The sequence below is a fragment of the Mobula hypostoma genome, chromosome 25 (assembly GCF_963921235.1).
Source record: "Mobula hypostoma chromosome 25, sMobHyp1.1, whole genome shotgun sequence".
Taxonomy (NCBI): domain Eukaryota; kingdom Metazoa; phylum Chordata; class Chondrichthyes; order Myliobatiformes; family Myliobatidae; genus Mobula; species Mobula hypostoma.
Genome location: NC_086121.1, coordinates 47,043,247 through 47,069,195, shown reverse-complemented (window position 1 = coordinate 47,069,195; position 25,949 = coordinate 47,043,247). Strand labels below are relative to the sequence as shown.

General features: G+C 44.7%; 1 protein-coding gene across 5 annotated transcripts in view; it reads right to left on the bottom strand.

Annotated features, from left to right (window-relative positions):
- patl2 (PAT1 homolog 2) overlaps positions 1-23,050 on the bottom strand; it is a 49,872-nt gene extending 26,822 nt beyond the window's left edge. For 2 of the 5 annotated variants that reach the window (XM_063033380.1, XM_063033379.1), the window contains exons 1-9: positions 22,969-23,050; positions 21,760-21,850; positions 10,004-10,251; positions 9,773-9,844; positions 9,288-9,437; positions 8,683-8,822; positions 1,148-1,222; positions 880-1,018; positions 677-794 (exon numbers count right to left, since the gene is read on the bottom strand). In XM_063033380.1, coding sequence (XP_062889450.1) covers positions 677-794; positions 880-1,018; positions 1,148-1,222; positions 8,683-8,822; positions 9,288-9,437; positions 9,773-9,844; positions 10,004-10,251; positions 21,760-21,850; positions 22,969-22,998 — 1,063 coding nt within the window. In that variant the 5' untranslated portion in view covers positions 22,999-23,050. Of the gene's footprint in view, positions 1-676; positions 795-879; positions 1,019-1,147; positions 1,223-8,682; positions 8,823-9,287; positions 9,438-9,772; positions 9,845-10,003; positions 10,252-21,759; positions 21,851-22,690; positions 22,735-22,851 lie in introns of those variants that run through there. The other 3 variants (XM_063033384.1, XM_063033382.1, XM_063033383.1) reach the window with 3 other exon arrangements.
- Positions 23,051-25,949: the final 2,899 nt, after the last annotated feature.

Below are 25,949 nucleotides of genomic sequence, written 5' to 3'. Positions count from 1 at the left end.
GGTCCTCTTCCCTCGCCTTTTTGATCCCCCTCTGCATCCTCTGTGTGTTTTCCTCCAGATTTCAGCCGGGATGTCCGCTGCTCTGTTCGCTAAACCAGCGGGCACGAGCGCAATCAATTGTTCCCTGGAATACACAATGCGGCCATCCTGCTGCCACGCGAACGAGACGTCTCCGAATGTAACTAATTCCAGCGCTAAAAAAACAAGTAAAACTCTCTCCACCAGCATGTTAGAGAGGGTGCAGCTTCAACGTGTTACCGTGTAAAAAAAAATACAACAAATAACTAAGTTAAAAAGTTTAAAAGTAAGAAATTACGGAGCAACTGTAACAGGCTGCATGCACGACCGGCGCATGCACACTACTGCGCACATTTATCCAACTTATTTACAAAATATATGTAAATTATTAGTCTAGTCTCCATAAACAAAATGCTATGATTGATGAAGCAGCTTATCATAGTTTTGAGAACTAATCATTGTAGAATAATCTCATTTTAGGACCAATAAAGTCAAGACACAAAGTGAAGCTCTCTCCACTCCATGTTATCACACATACCTGGGGTCAGACTGAATTCAAGCACATTGCTACAGATTTACAAATCATTCACTGCCCCCATCCTAAAATCAGGTGCCCAGATATTCCAATATTCAACACTACCCAAAAATTCTGACTTACCAGAATCGTACATCTCTGCCTTCTGAACATATGGAGTGACCAACTTCTGAGGTTCCCGTTTCACATCCTTACCCAGCTCCTCGTCCTGAAGTTTGAGTTCAAGTTTCCGAAAAAATTCCTGTAAACAACACAGAATGTCACAGTATCTGCTGCTCGCCCCAGATGAGGCAGAGAACGGTGTCTGACAGTGTTAATGTCCTTACTTGGTAATAGTAGTCATCCAGATGTGGATTTTCACTCTGTAGCTGGATCATCTGTAATTTTATGATCCAAGCCTTTTCTTTATCAGTCATTAACTTGCCGAAAGCATCTACCCCAGCATTAGGCTCCTTAGTAGACTCTCTGTAGGAAGGGAGGAAGATTTCATATGTACACTGGTGTCTCTCTATCCCTCTTCCTCGGGGTTGATTTCTCCATGGAGTGAGGGTAGAGCAAGATCTGAGCAAGATCAAATGGTGTCAGTGTACTCACCTTCGCATGCGTTGCTGCCTTTGGCTGAGAATGCGACTGTGTTGTGGATGTAACTGTGTAACACGTCCAGGGAACCTGAGAATAGAAGCAGCAGTGGTGAACCTGCCCTCTCACCATATCCCTTGATGGCCCAAACGTATGAACTTCCGCTTCAAATATACCCATGGACTTGGCCTCAACCGCAGTCTGTAGCAGAGCATTCGACATTCACCACACTCTGGCTAAAAAAATTCCTCCTTACTTTTGTTCTAAAAGGTCGCCACTCAATTTTGAGGCTGTGCCCTCTAGTTCTGGATAACCCCACCAGAGAAATCATCCTCTCCGCATCCACTCTATCTTGTCCTTTAAACACTGTGATCCCCATGCATTCTTCTAAGTTCCAGAGAGTACAGGTCTAAAGCTGCCAAAAGTTCCTCATATGTTAACCTCTTCATTCTCGGAATCACCTTCATGAACCTCCTCTGGACTCTCTCCAATGACAATACAGCCTTCCTGAGATAAGGGGCCCAAAACTATTGACCCTACTTGAACTGTGGTCTGACTGGTGTCTTATAAATCTTCAGCATTATCTCCTTGCTTTTATATTCTATTCCCCTTGAAATAAATACAATTATTGCATTTGCCTTCTTTACCACAGACTCAACCTATAAATTAACCTTCTGGGAGTCTTGCACAAGGACTCCCAAGTCCCTCTGCAGCTCTGATGTTTGAATTTTCTCCCCATTTCGATAACAGCCTGCACTATTGTTCCTTTTACCATGTATCATTATCATACATTTCCCAACAGTGTATTGCATCTGCCACTTTTTTGCCCATTCTTCCAATGTGTCTGTCCTTCTCCAATTGCATTGCTTCCTCAGCACTACCTACCCCTCCACCTATCTTCATATCATCTGCAAACTTTGCCATAAAGCCATCAATTCCATTATCTAAATCACTGATAAACAACGTGAAAAGAAGCAGTCCCAATACTGACCCCTGAGGAACACCACTCATTACTGGCAGCCAATCAGAAAAGGCCCCCTTTATTCCCATTCACTGCCTCCTGCCTGTCAGCCACTCCTCTATCCATGCCAGTATCTTTCCTGTAACACCATAGGATTTTATCTTGTTAAACAGCCTCATGTGAGAGACCTTAGCAAATGCCTTTTGAAAATCTAAGTAAACGACATCCACTGCTTCACCTTTGTCCTGCCGAAGGGTCTTGGCCCAAAACGTCAATTGCACTATTTTCTGTAGATGCTGCTTCACCTGCTGAGTTCCTCCAGGACTTTGTGTGTTGACTTTTGTCCACCCTGCTTGCCACTTATATAAAGAATTCCAACAGATTTGTCAGGCAAAATTTCCTTTTAGAGAAACCATGCCGAGTTTGACTTATTTCATCATTAATCTCCAAGTACCCTGAAACCTCATTTTTAATAATAGACTCCAACTTTCCCCAACCACTGAGGTTAGGCTAACTGGCCTATAATTTACTCTCTTTTGCCTTCCTCCCATATTAAAAAGTGAAGTGACATTTGCAATTTTTCACTTCTCTGGGGCCACGCCAGAATCAAAGGATTCTTGGAAGATCATGACCAATTCATCTGTTATCTCTTCAGCTACCTCTTTCAGGACTCTGGGATGTAGTCCATCTGGTCCAGGTGATTTATCCAACCTTCAGACCTTTCAGTTTGCTTGCACTTTTTTTCTTTGTAATAAAGAGGGCCCTCACTCCTGCTCCCTGACACTCAGACCTCTAGCAGACAGCTAGTGTCTTCCACGGTAAAGACTGAAGGAAAGTACTTTTTCATCTGCCATTTCTTTGTCCCTCATTACTACCTCACCAACATCATTCCCCAGTGGTCCAATATCAACTCTCACCTCCCATTTTCTCAATATAAAAAAAAACTTGGTATCTGCTTTTTATTATCGGCTAGTTTGCCCTCATATTTAATCTTCTCCCTTCTTAGATTTTTTAGTTGCCCTTTGTTCGATTTAAAAAACTTCCCAATCATCCGACTTCCCACTCACTTTTGCCCTTTCCTTGGCTTTTATGCAGTCCTCAACTTCCCTTGTCCGCCACAGTTGCCTACTCCTGCCATTTGAGAACTACTTCTCCTGCGGGGCATATTCTGTGCCTTGTGAACTATTCCCAGAAACTTCAGCTACCTTTGTCTGTCGTCATCCTTGCCTGTATCTCCCTCCAATCCACCTTGGTAAGCTCCTCTCTCATCCCCTTGTAATTCCCTTTATTCCATTGAGATACTGATACATGTGACTTGTGCTTCTCCCTCTCAAATTGCAGTATGCATTCAATAATATTATGATGCATGTACAGTGCTCAACTGGAAGGACAGGGTGGAGGGAGTTTAAGAATCACCCCCTCCCCCAAGGTTTTGGAGTGTAGGACTAGGAAGGAGGTCACAGCATTTATGATTGAAGCATTAGCCCTTCAATACAGAGATGAGGAGGATTTTTCCCCTCAAAAAGACCAGGGATATTTGTAATTACCTTGGATAAAGGCACCATTTCTGTTTTTTGGTACTGTTAACACAACAATTGATAGGGAAGCAAGGCAGCAGCCTCAAAAGTGGGGGGAGTGGGAAAGAGAAACATACACAGTGAAAGGGCAAACATGGAGCAAATGACATCTTGCAGATTTTCACAAGAATTGATTGAAAAAAGGGGTTACACAAGTGCCAAGCGTTTATGATGCCCTGAGAGAGGGGAGCCAGGTATCTGGTGAATGATTGACAGACAACTTCAATGAAAGTAGAGTAAGTAATCAGCAGAGTCAGAAACATTTGAAGTTCTAAGGACATTTGACAGTTAAGTAAATGGGGAGAGGAAGTAATTGAGAGAGGTTGAATGAAACATTTAAATTCCATGGAATTTGAAAGTCTAGAAAATGAGGATAATAATTAATCAGGGAAGTATTGGACCCAGTTAGTTTCACAGGTACAGCTCTCCCCACCATTAAGGGATATTAGACGTAATAGTTATGGAAGGCAACATTCATCACCAGGGCCAAGCTCTCTACTTGACGCTGCAATCTGACTGGGGGTGCAGGAACCTGAACACCCAGCTGTAAGGTTCACCAATAGCTTCTGCACCACTGCCTTCAGGTTGTTGCACTCTAACACTACCACCGACTGAAGTTCTGTTCTTTCTCTCTCAATCGTACACCTTTGTTGTTCAATTTATTGTGCAAGTCATGTATAATTTATGTGAATTAATATTATTGTTAACATGCTTGTCATGTTTGCAATGTAATGTGCTAACTTTCATGGCATTTTACTCTATTCATGCCAATGATAATAAATTTAAAACTGAGTGAAACATTTCAGATCTGGAGTTGTTTCAGCAGAATCTAGTAAGCAGGAGAACAAGTAACTGGCAAAGTTCACAAAATATGTGTGGAGCCAAAAGGATGGGGGAAGATCTTAAATGAATTTTTGCACCTGTATTTATGCAGGAGACTGGCAAAGAGTCTATAGGAATGAGGCAAAACAGCAAGGTCAGGGATCCTATACAGATTGCAGAGGAGGTGGTATTTGCTATCTTGAGGCAAAATAGGGTGGATAAATCCCCAGGGCATAACAAAATAAATCCTCAGCCCTGTGGGAGGCAAGTGCTGAAATTGCAGTGGCCCTAGAGAGATATTTAAATCATTCTTAGTAACAGAAGATTAGAGGATAGCTAATGTTATTCTGCTGTTTAAGAAAGGCACTAAATATAAACCAGGGAATTATACACTGGTGAACTTTGCATTATCAGTTGTATGAAAGTTTTTGAAAGTATTCTAAGAGACCAGATATACAGTGCCTATAAAAAGTATTCACCCCCCCGCCACCAAGTTTTCATGTTTTATTGTTTTACAACATTGAATCAGTGGATTTAATTTGGCTTTTTTTTTGAGAATGATCAACAGAAAAATACTCTTTCATGTCAAAGTGAAAACAGATCTCTACAGAGTGATCTAAATTAATTACAAATACACAACACAATAATTGATTGCATAAGTATTCACCCCCTTTAATATGACACAGCAAATGATCACTGGTGGAGCCATTTGTTTTTAGAAGTCACATAATTAGATAAATGGAGATCACTGTGTGCAGACCAGAACATAGAAGCAGAATTAGGCCATTTGTCCCATCGAAAGTGTTCTGCCATTCAATCATGGCTGATCCTTTCTTTCCCTCCTCAGCCCCACTCCCCAGCCTTCGCTGCGTAACCTTTGATGCCATGTCCAATCAAGAACCTATAAAGCTCTACCTTAAACATACCCATTGACCTGGCCTCCACAGCTGCCTGTGGTAATAAATTCCACAAATTCACCACCCACTGGCTAAAGAAATTTCTCCTGCATTTGTTTTAAATGGATATTCTTCTATCCTGAGGCTGTGCCCTCTTGCCCTAGACTCCCTGACAATGGGAAACATCCTTTCAACGTTCAAAAGGTTTCAATGAGATCCCCACTCACCGTCCTAAATTCCAGTGAGTACAGACCCAGAGCTATCAAATGTTCAAATCCTTGTATGATAACCATTTCATTCCCAGAATCATCAAGGTGTTTCAATTGATTGTCATAAAAGTACATCTGTATCTGGAAGGTCCAACTGCTGGTGAGTCAATATCCTGGCAAAAACTACACCACAAAGACAAAAGAACACCCCAAGCAACTCCATGAAGAGGTTATTAAAAAGCACAAGTCAGGAGATAGAAACAAAAAAGTTTCCAAGTCACTGAATATCCTTAAGAGTACAGTTAAGTCAATCATCAAGAAATGGAAAGGATATAGCACAGCTGTAAATCTGCTTAGAGCAGGCCAACCTCAAAAACTGAGTGAAGGTGCAAGAAGGGGACTCGTGAAGGAAGCCACCAAGAGACCCATGATAACTCTGGAGGAGTTACAAGCTTCAGTGGGCTGAGATGGGAGACTACACACACACAACAACTGTTACCCTGGTGCTTCACCAGTCACAACTTTATGGGAGAGTGGCAAAGAGAAAGCCACTGTTGAAAAAAAAACTCACACGTAATCTCAGCTAGAGTTTGCCAGAAAGCACATGGGAGACTCTGAAGTCAGCTGGAAGAAGGTTCTATGGTCCGATGAAACCAAAACTGAGCTTTTTGGCCATCAGACTGAACGATATGTTTGGCACAAGTCAAACACCACACATCAAAAGCACACCATCCCCAACCTAAAGCATGCTGTGGAGATGCATCTCTGCAGCAGGCCTTAGAAGGCTTGTGAAGGTAGAGGGTAAAACGAATGCAGCAAAATACAGGGAAATCCTGAAGGAAAACCTGACACAGTCTGCAAGAGAACGGCGAATTGGGAGAAGATTTGTTTTCCAGCAAGACAATGACACCCAAGCATAAAGCCAAAGCTACATCATCGTCATTGTCTGGACCCCGTAGTGCCTAGGTGGCACATGGGGCCTCAAAGCTACATAGGAATAGCTTAAAAACAACTTGAGTGGCCAAGTCAGAGTTCAGACCTCAATCCAATTGAGAATTGTGGTTGGACTGATAAGGGCTGTTCACTAACAATCCCCATGCAATCTGCCAGAACTTGAGCAGTTTTGTAAAGAAGAATGGGGAAAATTTGCAGTGTCTAGATGTGCAAAGCTGATAGAGACCTAGGCTGTAATTGCTGCAAAAGGTACTAAATACAGACTTCAATGAGTAGTTATGCAATCACTTATCCAATTTTGTGTTTAATAATTGTAATAGATTTAGACCAATTTATAGAAATTGGTTTTCACTTTGACATGACAGAGTCTTTTCTGTTGATCAGTGTAAAAAAAACACACTAAATAAATCCATTGTAATTCAATGTTGTAAAACAATAAAACACAAAATCTTCCAAGTTGGGGGACGGGGTGAATTTTTTTTTATATAGGCACTGTATGAGTATTTGGATAAATTAATCAGGGATAGTCAGTATGGCTTCATGTATGGTAGGACGTGTCAATCTTATAGTTTTTTTCAAGGAAGTTATCAGGAAGTTTGATGAAGGCAAGGCAGTGGATGTTGTCTACATAGACAAGGTATTCGACAAGGTCCCGCATGGGTGGTCGGTCAAGAAGGTTCGTTTGCTTGGCATTCAGGATGAAGTAATAAACTGGACTAGACATTAGCTTTGTGAGAGAAGCCAGAGACTGGTGGTAGTAGACGGTTGCCTCTCTGACTGGATGCATGTGACTAGTGGAGTGTCTCATGGATTGGTGCTGTATCAATTGTTGTTCGTCATATATGTCAATGATTAGATGATAACGTGATTAACTGGATCAGCAGATTTGTAGATGACACCAAAATTGTGGGTGTAGTGGACAGGGAGGAAGGCCATCATGGCTTGCAGTGGGATCTGGACCAGCTGGAAAAATGGGCTGAAAGATGGCAGATGAAATTTAATTTAGACAAGTCTGAGGTTTTGCACTTCAGTAGGACCAACAAGGGTACGTCTAACAAAGTGAATAGTAGGGTACTGAGGATTGTATTTGAATACAGATCTCTAATTTATTGGAAGTGGTGACACAGGTAGGAAGGGTTGCAAAGAAAGCTTTTGGCACATTGGCCTTCATAAATCAAAGTATTGAGAACAGGATATGGGATGTTATGATGAAAGAGCACAGAGATAGCTTACATGGATATTGCCGGTTCTGGAGAACCTGAGTTATAAGGGAGTATTTGATAGAGGTATGTAAATAATGAGGGATACAGATAGGGTAAATACAAGCAGGCTTTTTCCCCCCACTGAAGTTGGGTGGCACTACAACTAGAGGTCAACTAGAGGTTAAGGGTAAAAGGTGAACATGAGGAGAAACTTCTTCACTCAGTGGGCTGTGAGAGCGTGGAACGAGCTGCCAGCACAAGTGGTGCATACAAGCTCGATTTCCATGTTTAAGAGTAATTTGGATAGGTATGTGGATGGCAGGGCTAGGGAGAGCTCTGGTCTAGGTGCAGGCAGTTTAAATGGTTTGGCCTATTTCTCTATGATTCTTTGATTCACAGGATCATTTATCAAGGGGGGTGGGGGGGGGGAAGAGAACCAGGAACAGTAATAGCTGCTTCATTCAACAATGGGGGTTAATGCCTTGCGAGCAGTTCAGAGAGGGTGAATGGACTGATATATCTGAACTGGTGCGTTTGTGTCAGGAGGAAGGAATGGACAGGCAGGGCTTGTACTGGTTGTGGTTGGGGAGGGACTACTGAACCTTACTGAAATGCCTCCGATGCAGAGGGCTCTTGGGGTGGAGTGTGAGGAGGGTGTTCCCTCTGTGGGAGGATCTTGAACCAGATGGAGGTTGAGGTGTCATTTAAAAACAATGGGCAGGCTACTTATAACAGAGAGACATGGGGGAAATGTTTTTTGTCTCCTGGGGAAAAACCACTGGTGCTCTCTCCCTTGAAATGAGGTGGGAGCAGAGCCCTGGGGTATTTCTGTGGGAAGGGAAATGGGCTCTGCATAAGCAATGCACAGAATCATCAGGGGAAACCCACACCAATGACCCATGCTTGTGGTACACCATGGCAGAACATACCGAAAGGCTTCGAGAAGTTTTGGCGAAGAACTGAAGTAGGCTGAAGGTGAGGGAGACCCAAATCTCATCGTCATCAGCTTCCTCCCAGGAAGCATAGGAGACAAAGGTCGGAATGGTAAAGGCGGGACACTTCCGGAAGGCTGGAAGAGAAAAAGGGAACAGTGAGCTCAAGTCACCACAACCCTGGGTCAACCACACCGGGAGTGCCAGGCACAATTCCCTGTCTTGTTATCCCTGGAAGGTAGTGGTGTAAGGGAAAAAGGGATAACAGAAATGGGGACCAGTGATAGAGGGGCCATGGATGGGGAGGGTTGTAGGGGAAGGTGGGGATTACAGAAGTGGGGAAGGAGGGTGTTACTGAGACAGGGAGAGGGGTGAGAGACAGTGAGGAAGGTAAATGGGGAGGCAGGTAATCAGATGGAGGCGTTTAGGGCAGAGGGGGCTTTTGCAGGGTATGGGGGGAGGGCTGTACAGAGAAAGGTAGAGACGTAGGGGAGGGAGTGAGCTACAGAGACAGTAAGGAGTGCAGGTGAAGGAGAGGTTCACAGGGAGGGGTGTACAAAGGCTGCAGGGGGCAGTAACATTTCCAAAATCTGCGCCCTCACCATCCGCAGCGGGCAATGACTGGGGGGACCTCTCTGTTGTCGTACATGCGGTCGAAACATTCCTGGGGAACCAGGGAAATGAGGAACCAGTGGGGAACGTGCAGTCTCCAGCATTGCAGTTTCCTCCATCGACTTCAGGAGAGCAGAGTCCTATGGTGAGAAAGGAATAAAGATTCGTTCCACATCTGAAATTGGGAATGCATGGTGGGATGGTGTAGAGAGCGCTTCATTTTGTGTGTAACACCAGGAGTGTGAGGTAGGATAGTGTGGAGGGAGCTTCTCTGTGTCAGATGGAACTGTGAGAGGGAGCTTCACTCTGTGTCTAACCATAGGAGTATGTGATGAGGTGGTGTATGGGGAGTTTCACCCTGTTCCTGACCACAGGAGTGTACGATGGGGTGGTGTATAGGGAGTTTCACTCTGTTCCCGACCACAAGAGTGTGTGCAGTGATGGTACGGAGAGCCTGTCCAGAAACTTCACCCACCAGGATGTGGGAAATGTTAAATTCTTCCCAACCAGAGCATACACCACTGTCCACTATTGCACTGTCCAAACTCTGTGGAAAGATAAAACAGTTGTATCAATTCTATTCCCTCAATAATCCCTGTCCAGTTCACTCGTCAGGGTACAGGGGTTGGGGAACTTCCCAGCATTATCACCTATCCCACATTGCCATGCCTTGAGCAGACTCTGCCCCCTTTCATGTTTTTCTCACCTCCAGACTGGGCTGCCCATGAATAGCTTCCATCACTGCTGGATCACTAAGCTCCTGGGCTGCGCTGGGTCCTTCCGATACCTTTGGATCTTGGTCTGGACTCTTCCCTACTCTCTTCTCTGGAAAAGGGTGCGACTCCAGTCCCAGCTCTGCCTGAGGCATCTCTTCTGCCCCCTTGGAATGACTGGCTCCCAATGCCTCGCAGAGGAGGGACAGGTCCTCGGATAGCTCGGCTCCAGACTCAGAATCTGCAGAGAAAGATTCAGTCAGCGCGTGTCGGTGCAGGGGATGGCCATCCGTTGGGGTGAGAGGGTCAGGTCACAGGCATAGACCTCAAGATATAGGAGCAGAATTAGGCCATTTGGCCCATCGAGTCTGCTCCACCATTTCATCACATCTGATCCATTTACCCTCTAAGGGCCAATCTTCTGCTTTCTCCCCACATTCCTTCATGCCCTGACCAATCAAGAATCCATCAACCTGTGCCTTAAATATACCCAATGACTTGGCCTCTACAGACACATGTGGCAATAAATTCCACAAATTTAGCACTCTTTGGCTAAAGAAATTCTACAAGGACATCCCTCTATTCTACAGAAGTTCCTCTGGTCATAGACTCCACCACTGTAGAAACATCCTTTTCACAGCCGCTCTACTGAGGCCTTTCAACACTCAAAAGGTTTTGGTTAGGTCACGCTATATTCTTTTGAATTCCATCAAATGCTCCTCATATAAGAAGCCTTTCAATCCTGGAATCATTTTTGTGAACCTCCTTTGAACCCTATCAAATGTCAGCATATCCTTTTCTGGTTGGTTGCCAGTGACTAGTGGTGTTCCATAGGGGTCTGAGTTGGGACCAGTTCTTTTTACATTACCTCTCAATGATCTGAACATAGAACACAGAAATTTAAAGTACATTACAGGCCCTTTGGCCCACAATGTTGTGCCGACCATGTAACCTACTCTAGAAACTGCCTAGAATTTCCCTAGCGTATAGCCCTCTATTTTTCTAAGTTCCATATACCTATCTCAGATTTGGATGATGAAATTGACAGCTTTGTTGCAAAGTTTGCAGATGGATTCGGAGAACAGGCAGAGGAATGGTAAATGGAATACTGTTGGGAAGAGCATGATTATGCACTTTGGTAAAATAAGTGAAAGAATCAGAATCAGGTTTATTTGGAAAGCGGTGAAATCATCAGACAAAGTCAGCATGGATTTGTGAAAGGAAAATCATGTTTGACGAATCTCATTGAATTTTTTGAGGATGTAACTAGTAGAGTGGATAGGGGAGAACCAGTGGATGTGGTATATTTGGATTTTCAAAAGGCTTTTGACAAGGTCCCACACAGGAGATTAGTGTGCAAACTTAAAGCACAAGGTATTGGGGGTAAGGTATTAATGTGGATAGAGAATTGGTTGGCAGACAGGAAGCAAAGAGTGGGAATAAACAGGACCTTTTCAGAATGGCAAGCAGTGACTAGTGGGGTACCGCAAGGCTCAGTGCTGGGACCCCAGTTGTTTACAATATATATTAATGACTTAGATGAGGGAATTAAATGCAGCATCTCCAAGTTTGCGGATGACACGAAGCTGGGCGGCAGTGTTAACTGTAAGGAGGATGCTAAGAGGATGCAGGGTAACTTGGATAGGTTAGGTGAGTGGGCAAATTCATGGCAGATGCAATTTAATGTGAGGTTATCCACTTTGGTGGCAAAAACAGGAAAACAGATTATTATCTGAATGGTGGCTGATTAGGAAAAGGGGAGGTGCAACGAGACCTGGGTGTCATTATACACCAGTCATTGAAAGTGGGCATGCAGGTACAGCAGGCGGTGAAAAAGGCAAATGGTATGCTGGCATTCATAGCAAGAGGATTCGAGTACAGGAGCAGGGAGGTACTACTGCAGTTGTACAAGGCTTTGGTAAGACCACACCTGGAGTATTGTGTGCAGTTTTGGTCCCCTAATCTGAGGAAAGACATCCTTGCCATAGAGGGAGTACAAAGAAGGTTCACCAGACTGATTCCTGGAATGGGTGGACTTTCATATGACAAAAGACTGGATCAACTAGGCTTATACTCGTTGGAATTTAGAGGATTGAGGGGGGATCTTATTGAAACATATAAAATCCTAAAGAGATTGGACAGGCTAGATGCGGGAAGATTGTTCCCGATGTTGGGGAAGTCCAGAACGAGGGGGGGGGGTCACAGTTTGAGGATAAAGGGGAAGCCTTTTAGGACCGAGATTAGGAAAAACTTCTTCACACAGAGAGTGGTGAATCTGTGGAATTCTCTGCCACAGGAAACAGTTGAGGCCAGTTCATTGGCTATATTTAAGAGGGAGTTAGGTATGCCCCTGGTGGCTAATATACAGAGGGACCAACTAGAGGGGATGCAATATTGGATCTCCTGTTAGGAAACGAGTTAGGACAAGTGACAGTAGGGGAGCACTTTGGTTCCAGTGATCATAACACCATTAGTTTCAACTTGATCATGGACAAGGATAGATCTGGTCCTAGGGTTGAGGTTCTCAACTGGAAGGCGGCCAAATTTGAAGAAATGAGAAAGGATCTAAAAAGCGTGGATTGGGACAGGTTGTTCTCTGGCAAAGATGTGATCGGTAGGTGGGAAGCCTTCAAAGGAGAAATTTTGAGAGTGCAGAGTTTGTATGTTCCTGTTGGGATTAAAGGCAAAGTGAATAGGAATAAGGAACCTTGGTTCTCAAGGGATATTGCAACTCTGATAAAGAAGAAGAGGGAGTTGTATGACATGTATAGGAAGCAGGGAGTAAATAAGGTGATTGAGGAGTATAAGAAGTGCAAGAAAATACTTAAGAAAGAAATCAGGAGGGCTAAAAGGTTGCCTTGGCAGTCGAAGTGAAGGATAATCCGAAGAGCTTTTACAGGTATATTAAGAGCAAAAGGATTGTAAGGGATAAAATTGGTCCTCGAAGATCAGAGTGGTCGGCTATGTGCGGAACCAAAGGAAATGGAGGAGATCTTAAATAGGCTTTTTTGCGTCTGTACTTACTAAGGAAACTGGCATGAAGTCTCTAGAATTAAGGGAAACAAGTAGTGAGATCATGGAAACTGTACAGATTGAAAAGGAGGAGGTGCTTGCTATCGTGAGGAAAATTAAAGTGGATAAATCCCCGGGACCTGACAGGGTGTTCCCTCAGACCTTGAAGGAGACTAGTGTTGAACTTGCAGGGGCTCTGGCAGAAATATTTAAAATGTCGCTGTCTACAGGTGAGGTGCCGGAGGATTGGAGAGTAGCTCATGTTGTTCCGTTGTTTAAAAAAGGATCGAAAAGTAATCCGGGAAATTATAGGCCAGTAAGTTTAATGTCGGTAGTAGGTAAGTTATTGGAGGGAGTACTAAAAGACAGAACCTACAAGCATTTGGATAGACAGGGACTTATTAGGGAGAGTCAACATGGCTTTGTGCGTGGTAGGTCATGTTTGACCAATCTATTGGAGTTTTTCGAGGAGGTTACCAGGAAAGTGGATGGAGGGAAGGCAGCGGATATTGTCTACATGGACTTCAGTAAGGCCTTTGACAAGGTCCCGCATGGGAGGTTAGTTAGGAAAATTCAGTCACTAGGTATACATGGAGAGGTGGTAAATTGGATTAGACATTGGCTCAATGGATGAAGCCAAAGAGTGGTGGTAGAGAATTGCTTCTCTGAGTGGAGGTCTGTGACTAGTGGTGTGCCACAGGGATCAGTGCTGGGTCCATTGTTATTTGTCATCTATATCAATGATCTGGATGATAATGTGGTAAACTGGATCAGCAAATTTGCTGATGATACAAAGACTGGAGGTGTAGTAGACAGTGAGGAAGTTTTTCAGAGCCTGCAGAGGGACTTGGACCAGCTGGAAAAATGGGTTGAAAAATGGCAGATGGAGTTTAATACAGACAAGTGTGAGGTATTGCACATTGGAAGGACAAACCAAGGTAGAACATACAGGGTTAATGGTAAGGCACTGAGGAGTGCAGTGGAACAGAGGGATCTGGGAATACAGATACAAAATTCCCTAAAAGTGGCATCACAGGTAGATAGGGTCGTAAAGAGAGCTTTTGGTACATTGGCCTTTATTAATCGAAGTATTGAGTATAAGAGCTGGAATGTTATGATGAGGTTGTATAAGGCATTGGTGAGGCTGAATCTGGAGCATTGTGTTCAGTTTTGGTCACCAAATTACAGGAAGGATATAAATAAGGTTGAAAGAGTGCAGAGAAGGCTTACAAGGATGCTGCCGGGACTTGAGAAACTCAGTTACAGCGAAAGGTTGAATAGGTTAGGACTTCATTCCCTGGAGCGTAGAAGAATGAGGGGAGATTTGATAGAGGTATATAAAATTATGATGGGTATAGATAGAGTGAATGCAAGCAGGCTTTTTCCACTGAGGCAAGGGGAGAAAAAAACCAGAGGACATGGGTTAAGGGTGAGGGGGGAGAGTTTAAAGGGAACATTGGGGAGGGGGCTTCTTCACACAGAGAACGGTGGGAGTGTGGAATGAGCTGCCAGACGAGGTGGTAAATGCGGGTTCTTTTTTAACATTTAAGAATAAATTGGACAGATACATGGATGGGAGGTGTGTGGAGGGATATGGTCCGTGTGCAGGTCAGTGGGACTAGGCGGAAAATGGTTAGGCAAAGCCAAAAAGGGCCAAAAGGCCTGTTTCTGTGCTGTAGTTTTTCTATGGTTTCTATGGATCAGCGGGTATGGAGGGAATGCTGGTACAGGGTTCTGAGTTGGATGACCAGCCATGATCATACTGAATGGCGGTGCAGGCTCGAAGGGCTGAATGCCTACTCCTGCACCTATTTTCTATGTTTCTATCAACAGCATGTGTCATGAAATTAGTTCACTTAAGGAGCAGTATTATGCAATACATAATATAGAAAGAAAAATAAATAAATTACAGCAAGTACATATATTTTTGAATAAAGATAGTGCAAAAACATAATATATTTAAAAAATAGTGAAGTAGTACTCATGAGTTTAATGTCCATTCAGAGGGGAAGAAGCTGTTCCTGAATTGCTGAGTGTGTGCCTTCAAGCTTCTGCAGCTTCTTTTCATTGTTTTCAGTCAGGAAGAGGGCATTGCCTGGGTGAGGCGGGTCCTTAATAATGGTGGCTGCCTTTCTGAGGCATCACTCCTTGAAGGTGCCTTGGGTACTATGGAGGCTACTACCCAAGATGGAGATGACTAATTTTACAACTTTCTGTAGCTTCTTTCAGTCCTGTGCAGTAATCTCCCCATACCAGACAGTGATGCAGCCTGTCAGCATGCTCTCCGTGGTACACCGATACAACTTCGAGTGTTAGTTGACAAACCAAATCTCTTCAAACTCTTAATGAAATATAGCCACTGTCTTTATAGCTGCATCGATATGGTGGGATCAGATTAGATCCTCAGAGATCTTGACACATAGGAAATTGAAATTACTCACTCTCTCCACTTCTGATCCCTCTATGAGGATTGGTATGTGTTCCCTTGTCTTACCCTTCCTGACATCCACAATCAGCTCTTCCGTCTTAGTGACACTGACAGCAAGGTTGTTGCTGTAACACCACTCCACCAGCTGGTATATCTTGCTCCTGTATGCCCTCTCATCTCCATCTGAGATTCTACCAACAATGGTTGTATCATCAGCAAATTTATAGATGGTATTGAGCTATGCCTAGCCACACAGTCATGTGTATATAGAGAGTAGAACAGTGGGCTAAGCACACACACCTGAGGTGCACCAGAGTTGAGCATCAGCAAGGAGAAGATATTATCACCAATCAGCAGAGATTCTGATCTCCCAGTTAGGAAGTTGAGGAAGGAACAGTGGCCCAGGTTCTGTAGCTTATCAATCAGTATTGGGGGAATGACGGTGTTAAACGCTGACCTATAGTCTATAAACAGCATCCTGACATAGGTGTTTGTATCGTCCAGGTGATCCACTGAGATTGCGCCGGCCATAGATCTACTGTGGTGACAGGCAAATTGCAGTGGGAAGCAGGAGTTGACTGGATAGGGTTCAAAGGAGGTTCACAAAAATTATTCCAGGATTGTTTCTTATGGTGAGAAAGGGTTAACTATTTTCTCAATGGAGAGGAAGTGCAAAAACTGAGGTGCAAAGGGACTTGAGAGTCCTTGTGCAGGATTCCCTAAAGGTTCATTAGCAGTTTGAGTCTGTCGGGAGGAAGGCAATGTGAAGTCAGCATTCATTTCAAGAGGACTAGAATATAAAAGCAAGGATGCAATGTTGAGATTTTATACTGTTGAGGCCTCATCTGGAGTATTGTAGGCTGTTTTTGGCCCCTTATCTTAGAAAGGATGTGCTGAAACTGGTGAGGTTCACGAAAGTGATTCCAGGATTGAAAGGCTTGTCATATGAAGAGTGTTTGATGGGCCTGTATTCACTGGAATTCACAAGAATTAGGGGTGATCTCATTGAAACCTATCGAATGGTGAAAGGCCTCGATAAAGTGGATGTAGAGAAGATGCTTCCTATGGTGGGAGAGTCTAAGACCAAAGGGCACAGACTCAATAGAGGAGCGTTCTTTTAGAATAGAGATGAGGAATTTCTTTAGCCAGAGACTGGTGCATCTGTGGAATTCATTTCTACCAACAGCTGTAACAGCCAGTGTTTATGTATATTTAAGAGGCTGATAGATTCTTGATTGGTCAGGGCATGAAGGGACACAGGGAGAAGCCAGGAGGTTGGGGCAGAAAGAAAAATTAGATTCGCCATGATGAAATGGCGGAGTAGACTTAATGGGCTAATGGCCTAATTCTGTTCCCTGCTCTTATGGGCTTATCCTTTCTTAGATAAGAGGGCTAAAACTGCTCATAATATTCCAAGTGAGGCCTCACCAGTAGTTTATAAAGCGTCAGCATTACATCACTGTTTTTATATTCTAGTCTTCTTGAAATGAATGCCAACACTGCACTCACCTTCCTCACCACTGAGTCAACCCATAAGTTAACCTTCAGGGAATCTTGCATAAGGACCCCCAAGTGCCTTTGCACTTCAAATTTTGCCCATTCCCCCAATCTGCCCGTCTTTTGTAGCCACTCTGCGTCCTCAAAATATCCCCCCCCGACCAATCTTCGTACCATCTACAACATGGCCACAAAGCCATCAATTCCATCATCCCAATAATTGACATAGAAACATAGAAACATAGAAAATAGGTGCAGGAGTAGGCCATTCAGCCCTTCGAGCCTGCACCGCCATTTATTATGATCATGGCTGATCATCCAACTCAGAACCCAGCCTTCCCTCCATACCCCCTGACCCCTGTAGCCACAAGGGCCATATCTAACTTCCTTTTAAACATAGCTAATGAACTGGCCTCAACAGTTTGCTGTGGCAGAGAATTCCACAGATTCACCACTCTCTGTGTGAAGAAGTTTTTCCTAACCTCGGTCCTAAAAGGCTTCCCCTCTATCCTCAAACTGTGACCCCTCGTTCTGGACCTCCCCAACATCGGGAACAATCTTCCCGCATCTAGCCTGTCCAATCCCTTTAGGATCTTATACGTTTCAATCAGATCCCCCCTCAATCTTCTAAATTCCAACGAGTACAAGCCCAGTTCATCCAGTCTTTCTTCATATGAAAGACCTGCCATCCCAGGAATCAATCTGGTGAACCTTCTTTGTACTCCCTCTATGGCAAAGATGTCTTTCCTCAGATTAGGGGACCAAAACTGCACACAATACTCCAGGTGTGGTCTCACCAAGGCCTTGTACAACTGCAGTAGTACCTCCCTGCTCCTGTACTCGAATCCTCTCGCTATAAATGCCAGCATACCGTTCGCCTTTTTCACCGCCTGCTGTACCTGCATGCCCACTTTCAATGACTGGTGTATAATGACACCCAGGTCTCGTTGCACCTCCCCTTTTCCTAATCGGCCACCATTCAGATAATAATCTGTTTTCCTATTTTTGCCACCAAAGTGGATAACTTCACATTTATCCACATTAAATTGCATCTGCCATGAGTTTGCCCACTCACCCAACCTATCCAAGTCACCCTGCATCCTCTTAGCATCCTCCTCACTGCTAACACTGCCACCCAGCTTTGTGTCATCCGCAAACTTGGAGATGCTGCATTTAATTCCCTCATCCAAGTCATTAATATATATTGTAAACAACTGGGGTCCCAGCACTGAGCCTTGCGGTACCCCACTAGTCACCGCCTGCCATTCTGAAAAGGTCCCGTTTATTCCCACTCTTTGCTTCCTGTCTGCTAACCAATTCTCCACCCACACCAATACCTTACCCCCAATACTGTGTGCTTTAAGTTTGCACACTAATCTCCTGTGTGGGACCTTGTCAAAAGCCTTTTGAAAATCCAAATATACCACATCCACTGGTTCTCCCCTATCCACTCTACTAGTTACACCCTCAAAAAATTCTATGAGATTCGTCAGACATGATTTTCCTTTCACAAATCCATGCTGACTTTGTCCGATCATTTCACCGCTTTCCAAATGTGCTGTTATCACATCCTTGATAACTGACTCCAGCAGTTTCCCCACCACCGACGTTAGGCTAACTGGCCTATAATTCCCCGGTTTCTCTCTCCCTCCTTTTTTAAAAAGTGGGGTTACATTAGCCACCCTCCAATCCTCAGGAACTAGTCCAGAATCTAATGAGTTTTGAAAAATTATCACTAATGCATCCACTATTTCTTGGGCCACTTCCTTAAGCACTCTGGGATGCAGACCATCTGGCCCTGGGGATTTATCTGCCTTCAATCCCTTAAATTTACCTAACACCACTTCCCTACTAACATGTATTTCGCTCAGTTCCTCCATCTCACTGGACCCTCTGTCCCTTACTATTTCTGGAAGATTATTTATGTCCTCCTTAGTGAAGACAGAACCAAAGTAATTATTCAATTGGTCTGCCATGTCCTTGCTCCCCATAATCAATTCACCTGTTTCTGTTTGCAGGGGACCTACATTTGTCTTTATCAGTCTTTTCCTTTTTACATATCTATAAAAGCTTTTACAGTCCTTTTTTATGTTCTCTGCCAGTTTTCTCTCATAATCTTTTTTCCCCTTCCTAATTAAGCCCTTTGTCCTCCTCTGCTGAACTCTGAATTTCTCCCAGTCCTCAGGTGAGCCACTTTCTCTGGCTAATTTGTATGCTACTTCTTTGGAATTGATACTATCCCTAATTTCTCTTGTCAGCCACGGGTGCACTACCTTCCTTGATTTATTCTTTTGCCAAACTGGGATGAACAATTGTTGTAGTTCATCCATGCAACCTTTAAATGCCTGCCATTGCATATCCACCGTCAATCCTTGAAGTGTCATTTGCCAGTCTATCTTAGCTAATTCACGTCTCATACCTTCAAAGTTACCCCTCTTTAAGTTCAGAACCTTTGTTTCTGAATTAACTACGTCACTCTCCATGTTAATGAAGAATTCCACCATATTATGGTCACTCTTACCCAAGGGGCCTCTCACGACAAGATCGCTAATTAACCCTTCCTCATTGCTCAAAACCCAGTCCAGAATAGCCTGCTCTCTAGTCGGTTCCTCGACATGTTGGTTCAAAAAACCATCCCGCATATATTCCAAGAAATCCTCTTCCTCAGCACCTTTACCAATTTGGTTCACCCAGTCTACATGTAGATTGAAGTCACCCATTATAACTGCTGTTCCTTTATTGCACACATTTCTAATTTCCTGTTTAATACCATCTCCGACCTCACTACTACTGTTAGGTGGCCTGTACACAACTCCCACCAGCGTCTTCTGCCCCTTAGTGTTACGCAGCTCTACCCATATCAATTCCACATCTTCCCGGTTTATGTCCTTCCTTTCTATTGCGTTAATCTCTTTTTTAACCAGCAACGCCACCCCACCTCCCCTTCCTTCATGTCTATCCCTCCTGAATATTGAATATCCCTGAACGTTGAGCTCCCATCCCTGGTCACCCTGGAGCCATGTCTCTGTGATCCCAACTATATCATAATCATTAATAACAATCTGCACTTTCAATTCATCCACCTTATTACGAATGCTCCTTGCATTGACACATAAAGCCTTCAGGCGCTCTTTTACAACTCTCTTAGCCCTTTTTAATGCTTGCCCTGGATTTGTCGGCCTGCCACTTTTACTTTTCCCCTTTGTACTTTTTGCTTCTACGCTCACTTTACACCCCTCTGTCCCTCTGCACTGGTTCCCATCCCTCTGTTGTGAACTAACCTCCTCACACCTAGCCGCTTTAATTTGATTCCCACCCCCCAACCATTCTAGTTTAAAGTCACCTCAGTAGCCCCCGCTAATCTCCCTGCCAGGATATTGGTCCCCCTAGGATTTAAGTGTAACCCGTCCTTTTTGTACAGGTCACACCTGCGCCAAAAGAGGTCCCAATGATCCAAAAACTTGAATCCCTGCCCCCTGCTCCAATCCCTCAGCCACGCATTTATCCTCCACCTCATCGCATTCCTACTCTCACTGTCGCGTGGCACAGGCAGTAATCCCGAGATTACTACCTTTGCGGTCCTTTTTCTCAACTCCCTTCCTAACTCCCTATATTCTTCTTTCAGGACCTCATCCCTTTTCCTACCTATGTCATTGGTACCTATATGTACCAGGACCTCTGGCTCTTCACCCTCCCACTTCAGGATATCTTGGACACGATCAGAAATATCCCGGACCCTGGCACCAGGGAGGCAAACTACCATCCGAGTCTCTGGACTGCGTCCACAGAATCGCCTATCTGACCCCCTTACTATCGACATACAACATAAAAAGAAATGGCCTATCACAGACCCCTGTGGAACACCACTAGTCACTGGCAGCCAACCAGAAAAGGATCCATTTATTCCCATTAGTTGCCTCCTGCCAATCAGCCAATGCTCTATTCATACTGAGATCTTTCCTGGGTTTATAACTGGTTAAATAAACTCACAAGTGGCACCTTGTCTTCTGAAGGTCTTCTGAAAATCCAAGTACACAACATCCACCAATTTTCCTTTGTCTATCCTGCTTGTTATTTCTTCAAAGAATTCCAACAGATTTTTCTGGCCAGATTTTCACTTACAGAAATCATGCTGACTACAGGCTATTTTACCACGTGCCTCCAAGTACCCCGAAATCACATCCTTAACAATTGACTCCAATATCTTCCCAACCACTAAGGTCAAACTAACTGGCCTATAATTTCCTTTCTTTTGCCTCTCTCCCTTCTTGGGGAGACATTTGCAATTTTTCAGACCTCTGGAGTCTGCAGAATCTATTCTCATTACTGATGCTTCCACAATCTCTTCAGAACCCAGATTTATCTTTAGACCTTCCAGTTTCCCAATAACCTTCTCCCTAGTAATGGCAACTTCACACACTTCTGCCCTGATATAATGTATTGCTCGTAACATTGTTCTTTTGATATGCGTTTTTTATCTCCCGTTTTAATTCGAAGACCACATCTTAGCTGCAGTTTGGAGGGCTATATACATCTCCCATGAGGGTCTTTGCAGTTTCTTTGCTCTAGCCACAATGATTCTACATCTTCCAATCCTATGTCACCTCTAAGCCTACGTGCCAGTCCTTTTGATACAATGTGTCATCATTCGGGGTGGGGGGGTGCAGTTGCTAGTAGGTGGGTGGGGCCATGCACCGTCGTTGGCATGGAGGCGGGGTCGTGGTTGCTGGTGGGTGGGTGGGGCTGCGCTCTGTCCGTGGTGGGGGTGCGGGGTTGTAATCAGAAAGGGAGAAGGTTGGCATTCCAACAAACCAATTCCAAAAGTCTCCTCATTATACAAATCAATATCTTCATCATCTTTCATTTCCTGAAGATAACCTTCATCAGTGGGTAAAGGGAATTCCTGTTTCAGGAGAGATGTTCAGAATGTCAGAAACAAAAGAAAATGCATTCCCTCCCATCTCAGCACAGAGGAAGGTTCCAGAAATTGCTTCCTTGCCTCACTTCCTCCCTCTTCCTCCCCCCTTTCCCACCTCACTCCTCTCCTGTATTTCCCTACTTTCCATTCCCCTCCCACCAATTCCCCTTTTCATAACTTGCTCTCCACTAGTCTCCTGCTTTCCCCTTCCCACTTTCCCAACCCGTCTCCTTAACCCAACTATTCCTTCCAAACTCCATTTCACAACCACCCCTCCCATCCACACTACCCTACTTCCCCTTGCCACCCTACACCTCACCCTCCCCCGCCACCTACACCCATCCCTCCCTGCCTTCCCCTTGCACTCACTCATCTTCCCCCTCCATCCGCTCCCCATCACTAGCCCCTAATCACTCCCCACTTACCCCTCACCATCCCCTCCACACTTTCCCATTGCCTTCCCCTCCTTGCCCATCACCCTCCTCCACTTTCCCCATATGCTCACAGGTTGCCAATCGCACTCACCTCATCCTTTCACTCTCGCTCTTCCCCTCTCCCATTCTCACCCCCCCCACCGAACACCCTTTAAACCTCTTCCCGGCACACCCTCCAACCCCTTCTTTCTCCACTCATCCCCACTCCCCTCCCCCACCCTCCCCTCTCCCTACATTCCCCCTCCCCTTTGCACTCCCCCATCCCATCCCCTCCCCTCCCTCTCCCTCCTCCGGTACTCGCCCTTCCCCGGTACTCGCCCTTCCCCCTCCTCCGGTACTCGTCCTTCCCCCTCCTCTAGTCCTCGCCCTTCTCCTCCCTTCCAGCACTCACCCTTCTCTCTTTTGCTCCTTTCCTTCCCCTTCGTTCGTCCTCTCTCTACCTCCCTCTTCTCGCCGACCTCCCTCCTTTCCCACTTGATCCTATATTTCTACCCCAAATATCGCTTTTCTTTTTCCCACTTTACCCTACTCCCTCCCCAGCACCAATTCCACCTTTTCCAGCCGCTGGAAGAACTCATCAATTCGAGCAGCGATTCCAGGGAGGGGGTGGGACCTCGATTCATCCCGCGGGATCCCTCTGTCGACCCGTCATTTCCCGCGCATTCTCACCTCCACCTCCCCGGACTCCGTCAGCTCCATCCTGCCGTCCAAGAACCACAGCCCGGATCTTGTCCCAATAAATTACCGCGGCATTGCCCGCCCCACTTAAAGGGACCCCGGCCATGTCTGTGGACTTGGAAGGAAGTGAGGGGTAAGTCAAGTCACTTTTTATTGTCATTTCTACCATAACCGCTGGTAAAACTGCACAGTAAAAACGAGACAACGTTTTTCATGACCATGGTGCTACATGAAACAATACAAAAACTACACTGAACTACGTAAAACAACACAAAAAGGGAGAACGAGAGATGAGGGAGGGAGAAAGAGGGGAGAAATTAGAGAGGAAGAAAGAGCGAAGTAGAGAGTGGTGATGAAGGGGAGGAAGTGAGAGGTGCATCAAGAGAAGTCACAGCTATAAAATGGCGTCCTTGGAGCAGTGTGTGCAATTCTGGTTGCACAGCTATATGAATGGTCTGGTTAAGCTGGAGAGGGTTCAGAGAAGGTTCATCAGGATGTTACTGGGACTTGAGAGCTGGAGTTATAAGGAGGTGCTGTTTCCATGGTGCAAAGGAAGCTGAGGGGTGACCTAATAGCTGTTTATGAAACCACAAAAGGTGTAGATACAGTAGGCGCTCAGAGTCTTTCTCCTCGTGGGTAGAGGAGCCTAAAACTAGAGGGCACAGGATAATAGTGCGAGGGGAAAGGATAAAAGCGGCAGGTTTTTGACACAGACTATAGAAACCATAGAAACTACAGCACCGAAACAGGCCCTTTGGCCTTTCTTGGCTGTGCCGAACCATTTTCTGCCTAGTCCCACTGACCTGCACACGGACCATATCCCTCCATACACCTCCCATCCATGTATCTGTCCAATTTATTCTTAAATGTTAAAAAAGAACCCGCATTTACCACCTCGTCTGGCAGCTCATTCCATGCTCCCACCACTCTCTGTGTGAAGAAGCCCCAACTAATGTTCCCTTTAAACTTTTCCCCCCTCACCCTTAACCCATGTCCTCTGTTTTTTTTTCTCCCCTTGCCTCAGTGGAAAAAGTCTGCTTGCATTCACTCTATCTATACCCATCATAATTTTATATCCCTCTATCAAATCTCCCCTCATTCTTCTACACTCCAGGGAATAAAGTCCTAACCTATTCAACCTTTCTCTGTAACTGAGTTTCTCAAGTCCCGGCAACATCCTTGTAAACCTTCTCTGCACTCTTTCAACCTTATTTATATCCTTCCTGTAATTTGGTGACCAAAACTGAACACAATACTCCAGATTCAGCCTCACCAATGCCTTATACAACCTCATCATAACATTCCAGCTCTTATACTCAATACTTTGATTAATAAAGACCAATGTACCAAAAGCTCTCTTTATGACCCTATCTACCTGTGATGCCACTTTTAGGGAATTTTGTATCTGTATTCCCAGATCCCTCTGTTCTACTGCACTCCTCAGTGCCTTACCGTTTACCCTGTATGTTCTACCTTGGTTTGTCCTTCCAATGTGTAATACCTCACACTTGTCTGTATTAAACTCCATCTGCCATTTTTCAACCCATTTTTCCAGCTGGTCCAAGTCCCTCTGCAGGCTCTGAAAAACTTCCTCACTGTCTACTACACCTCCAGTCTTTGTATCATCAGCAAATTTGCTGATCCAGTTTACCACATTATCATCCAGATCATTGATATAGATGACAAATAACAATGGACCCAGCACTGATCCCTGTGGCACACCACTAGTCACAGACCTCCACTCAGAGAAGCAATTCTCTACTACCACTCTTTGGCTTCTTCCATTGAGCCAATGTCTAATCTAATTTTCCACCTCTCCATGTATACCTAGCGACTGAATTTTCCTAACTAACCTCCTGTGTGGGACCTTGTCAAAGGCCTTACTGAAGTCCATGTAGACAATATCCACTGCCTTCCCTTCATCCACTTTCCTGGTAACCTCCTCGAAAAACTCCAACAGATTGGTCAATCATGACCTACCACGCACAAAGCCATGTTGACTCTCCCTAATAAGCCCCTGTCTATCCAAATGCTTGTAGATTCTGTCTCTTAGTACTCCCTCCAATAACTTATCTACTACTGACATTAAACTCAGATGGGGATCTGGAAACAGCTGCTCATGAAATGGGAGAAGCGGGTAAATTTAAGACACGGGCAGGTACACGGATAGGAAAGCTTTAGAGGGATATGGGCAAAGGTGAGCAAATGTCACAAGCTTTCAAAGGAATCTTGGTTGTTTGAATAAGTGCCAGGCCACATTGGGGGAATTTGTGGTGCAGAGGGTCAGCAGCTTTAAATTGCTAGGTCCTGTACCTAGTACATTGATGCAATCATTAGGAAAGCATGCCAGCATCTTTACTTTCTTATGAGGTTAAGGAGGTTTGGCATGTCACCAAGCATTCTAACAAACTTACGGAACATAGAAAACCGACAGCACAAAGCTGTGCCGAACATGTCCTTACCTTAGAACTACCTATGCTTACCTGTAGCCCTCTATTTTTCTTAGCTCCATGTATCCATCCAGGAATCTCTTAAAAGACCCTATCGTTTCCGCCTCCACCATTGCCACTGGCAGCCCATCCCACACACTTCTACAGACCTACTCTTGACTGGTTGCATTGTGGTCTGGTATGGCAATTCAAAAATGCAGAAATATAAGAAGCTACAGAGAGTAGTGGACTCAGCCAAGTACTTTACAGACACATTCCTCCCTCTCTGCACCGTTGGTAGTATCTATGGGAGGAACTGCCTCAGAAATGCAACATTTATTATCAAAGATCCTCACCATCCAGCCCATGCTTGAGGTACATGTAGTCTATAGTGAACTATTATTCTGTTCCCATCAACCTGCACCTGGATCATAGCCTTCCATAACCTTCTCATCCATGTACTTATCCAGATTTTTCTTAATTGTTGAAAATTGCAACCATCACTTCCACTGCTAGCTTGTTCCACACTTGCGCCACCCTCTG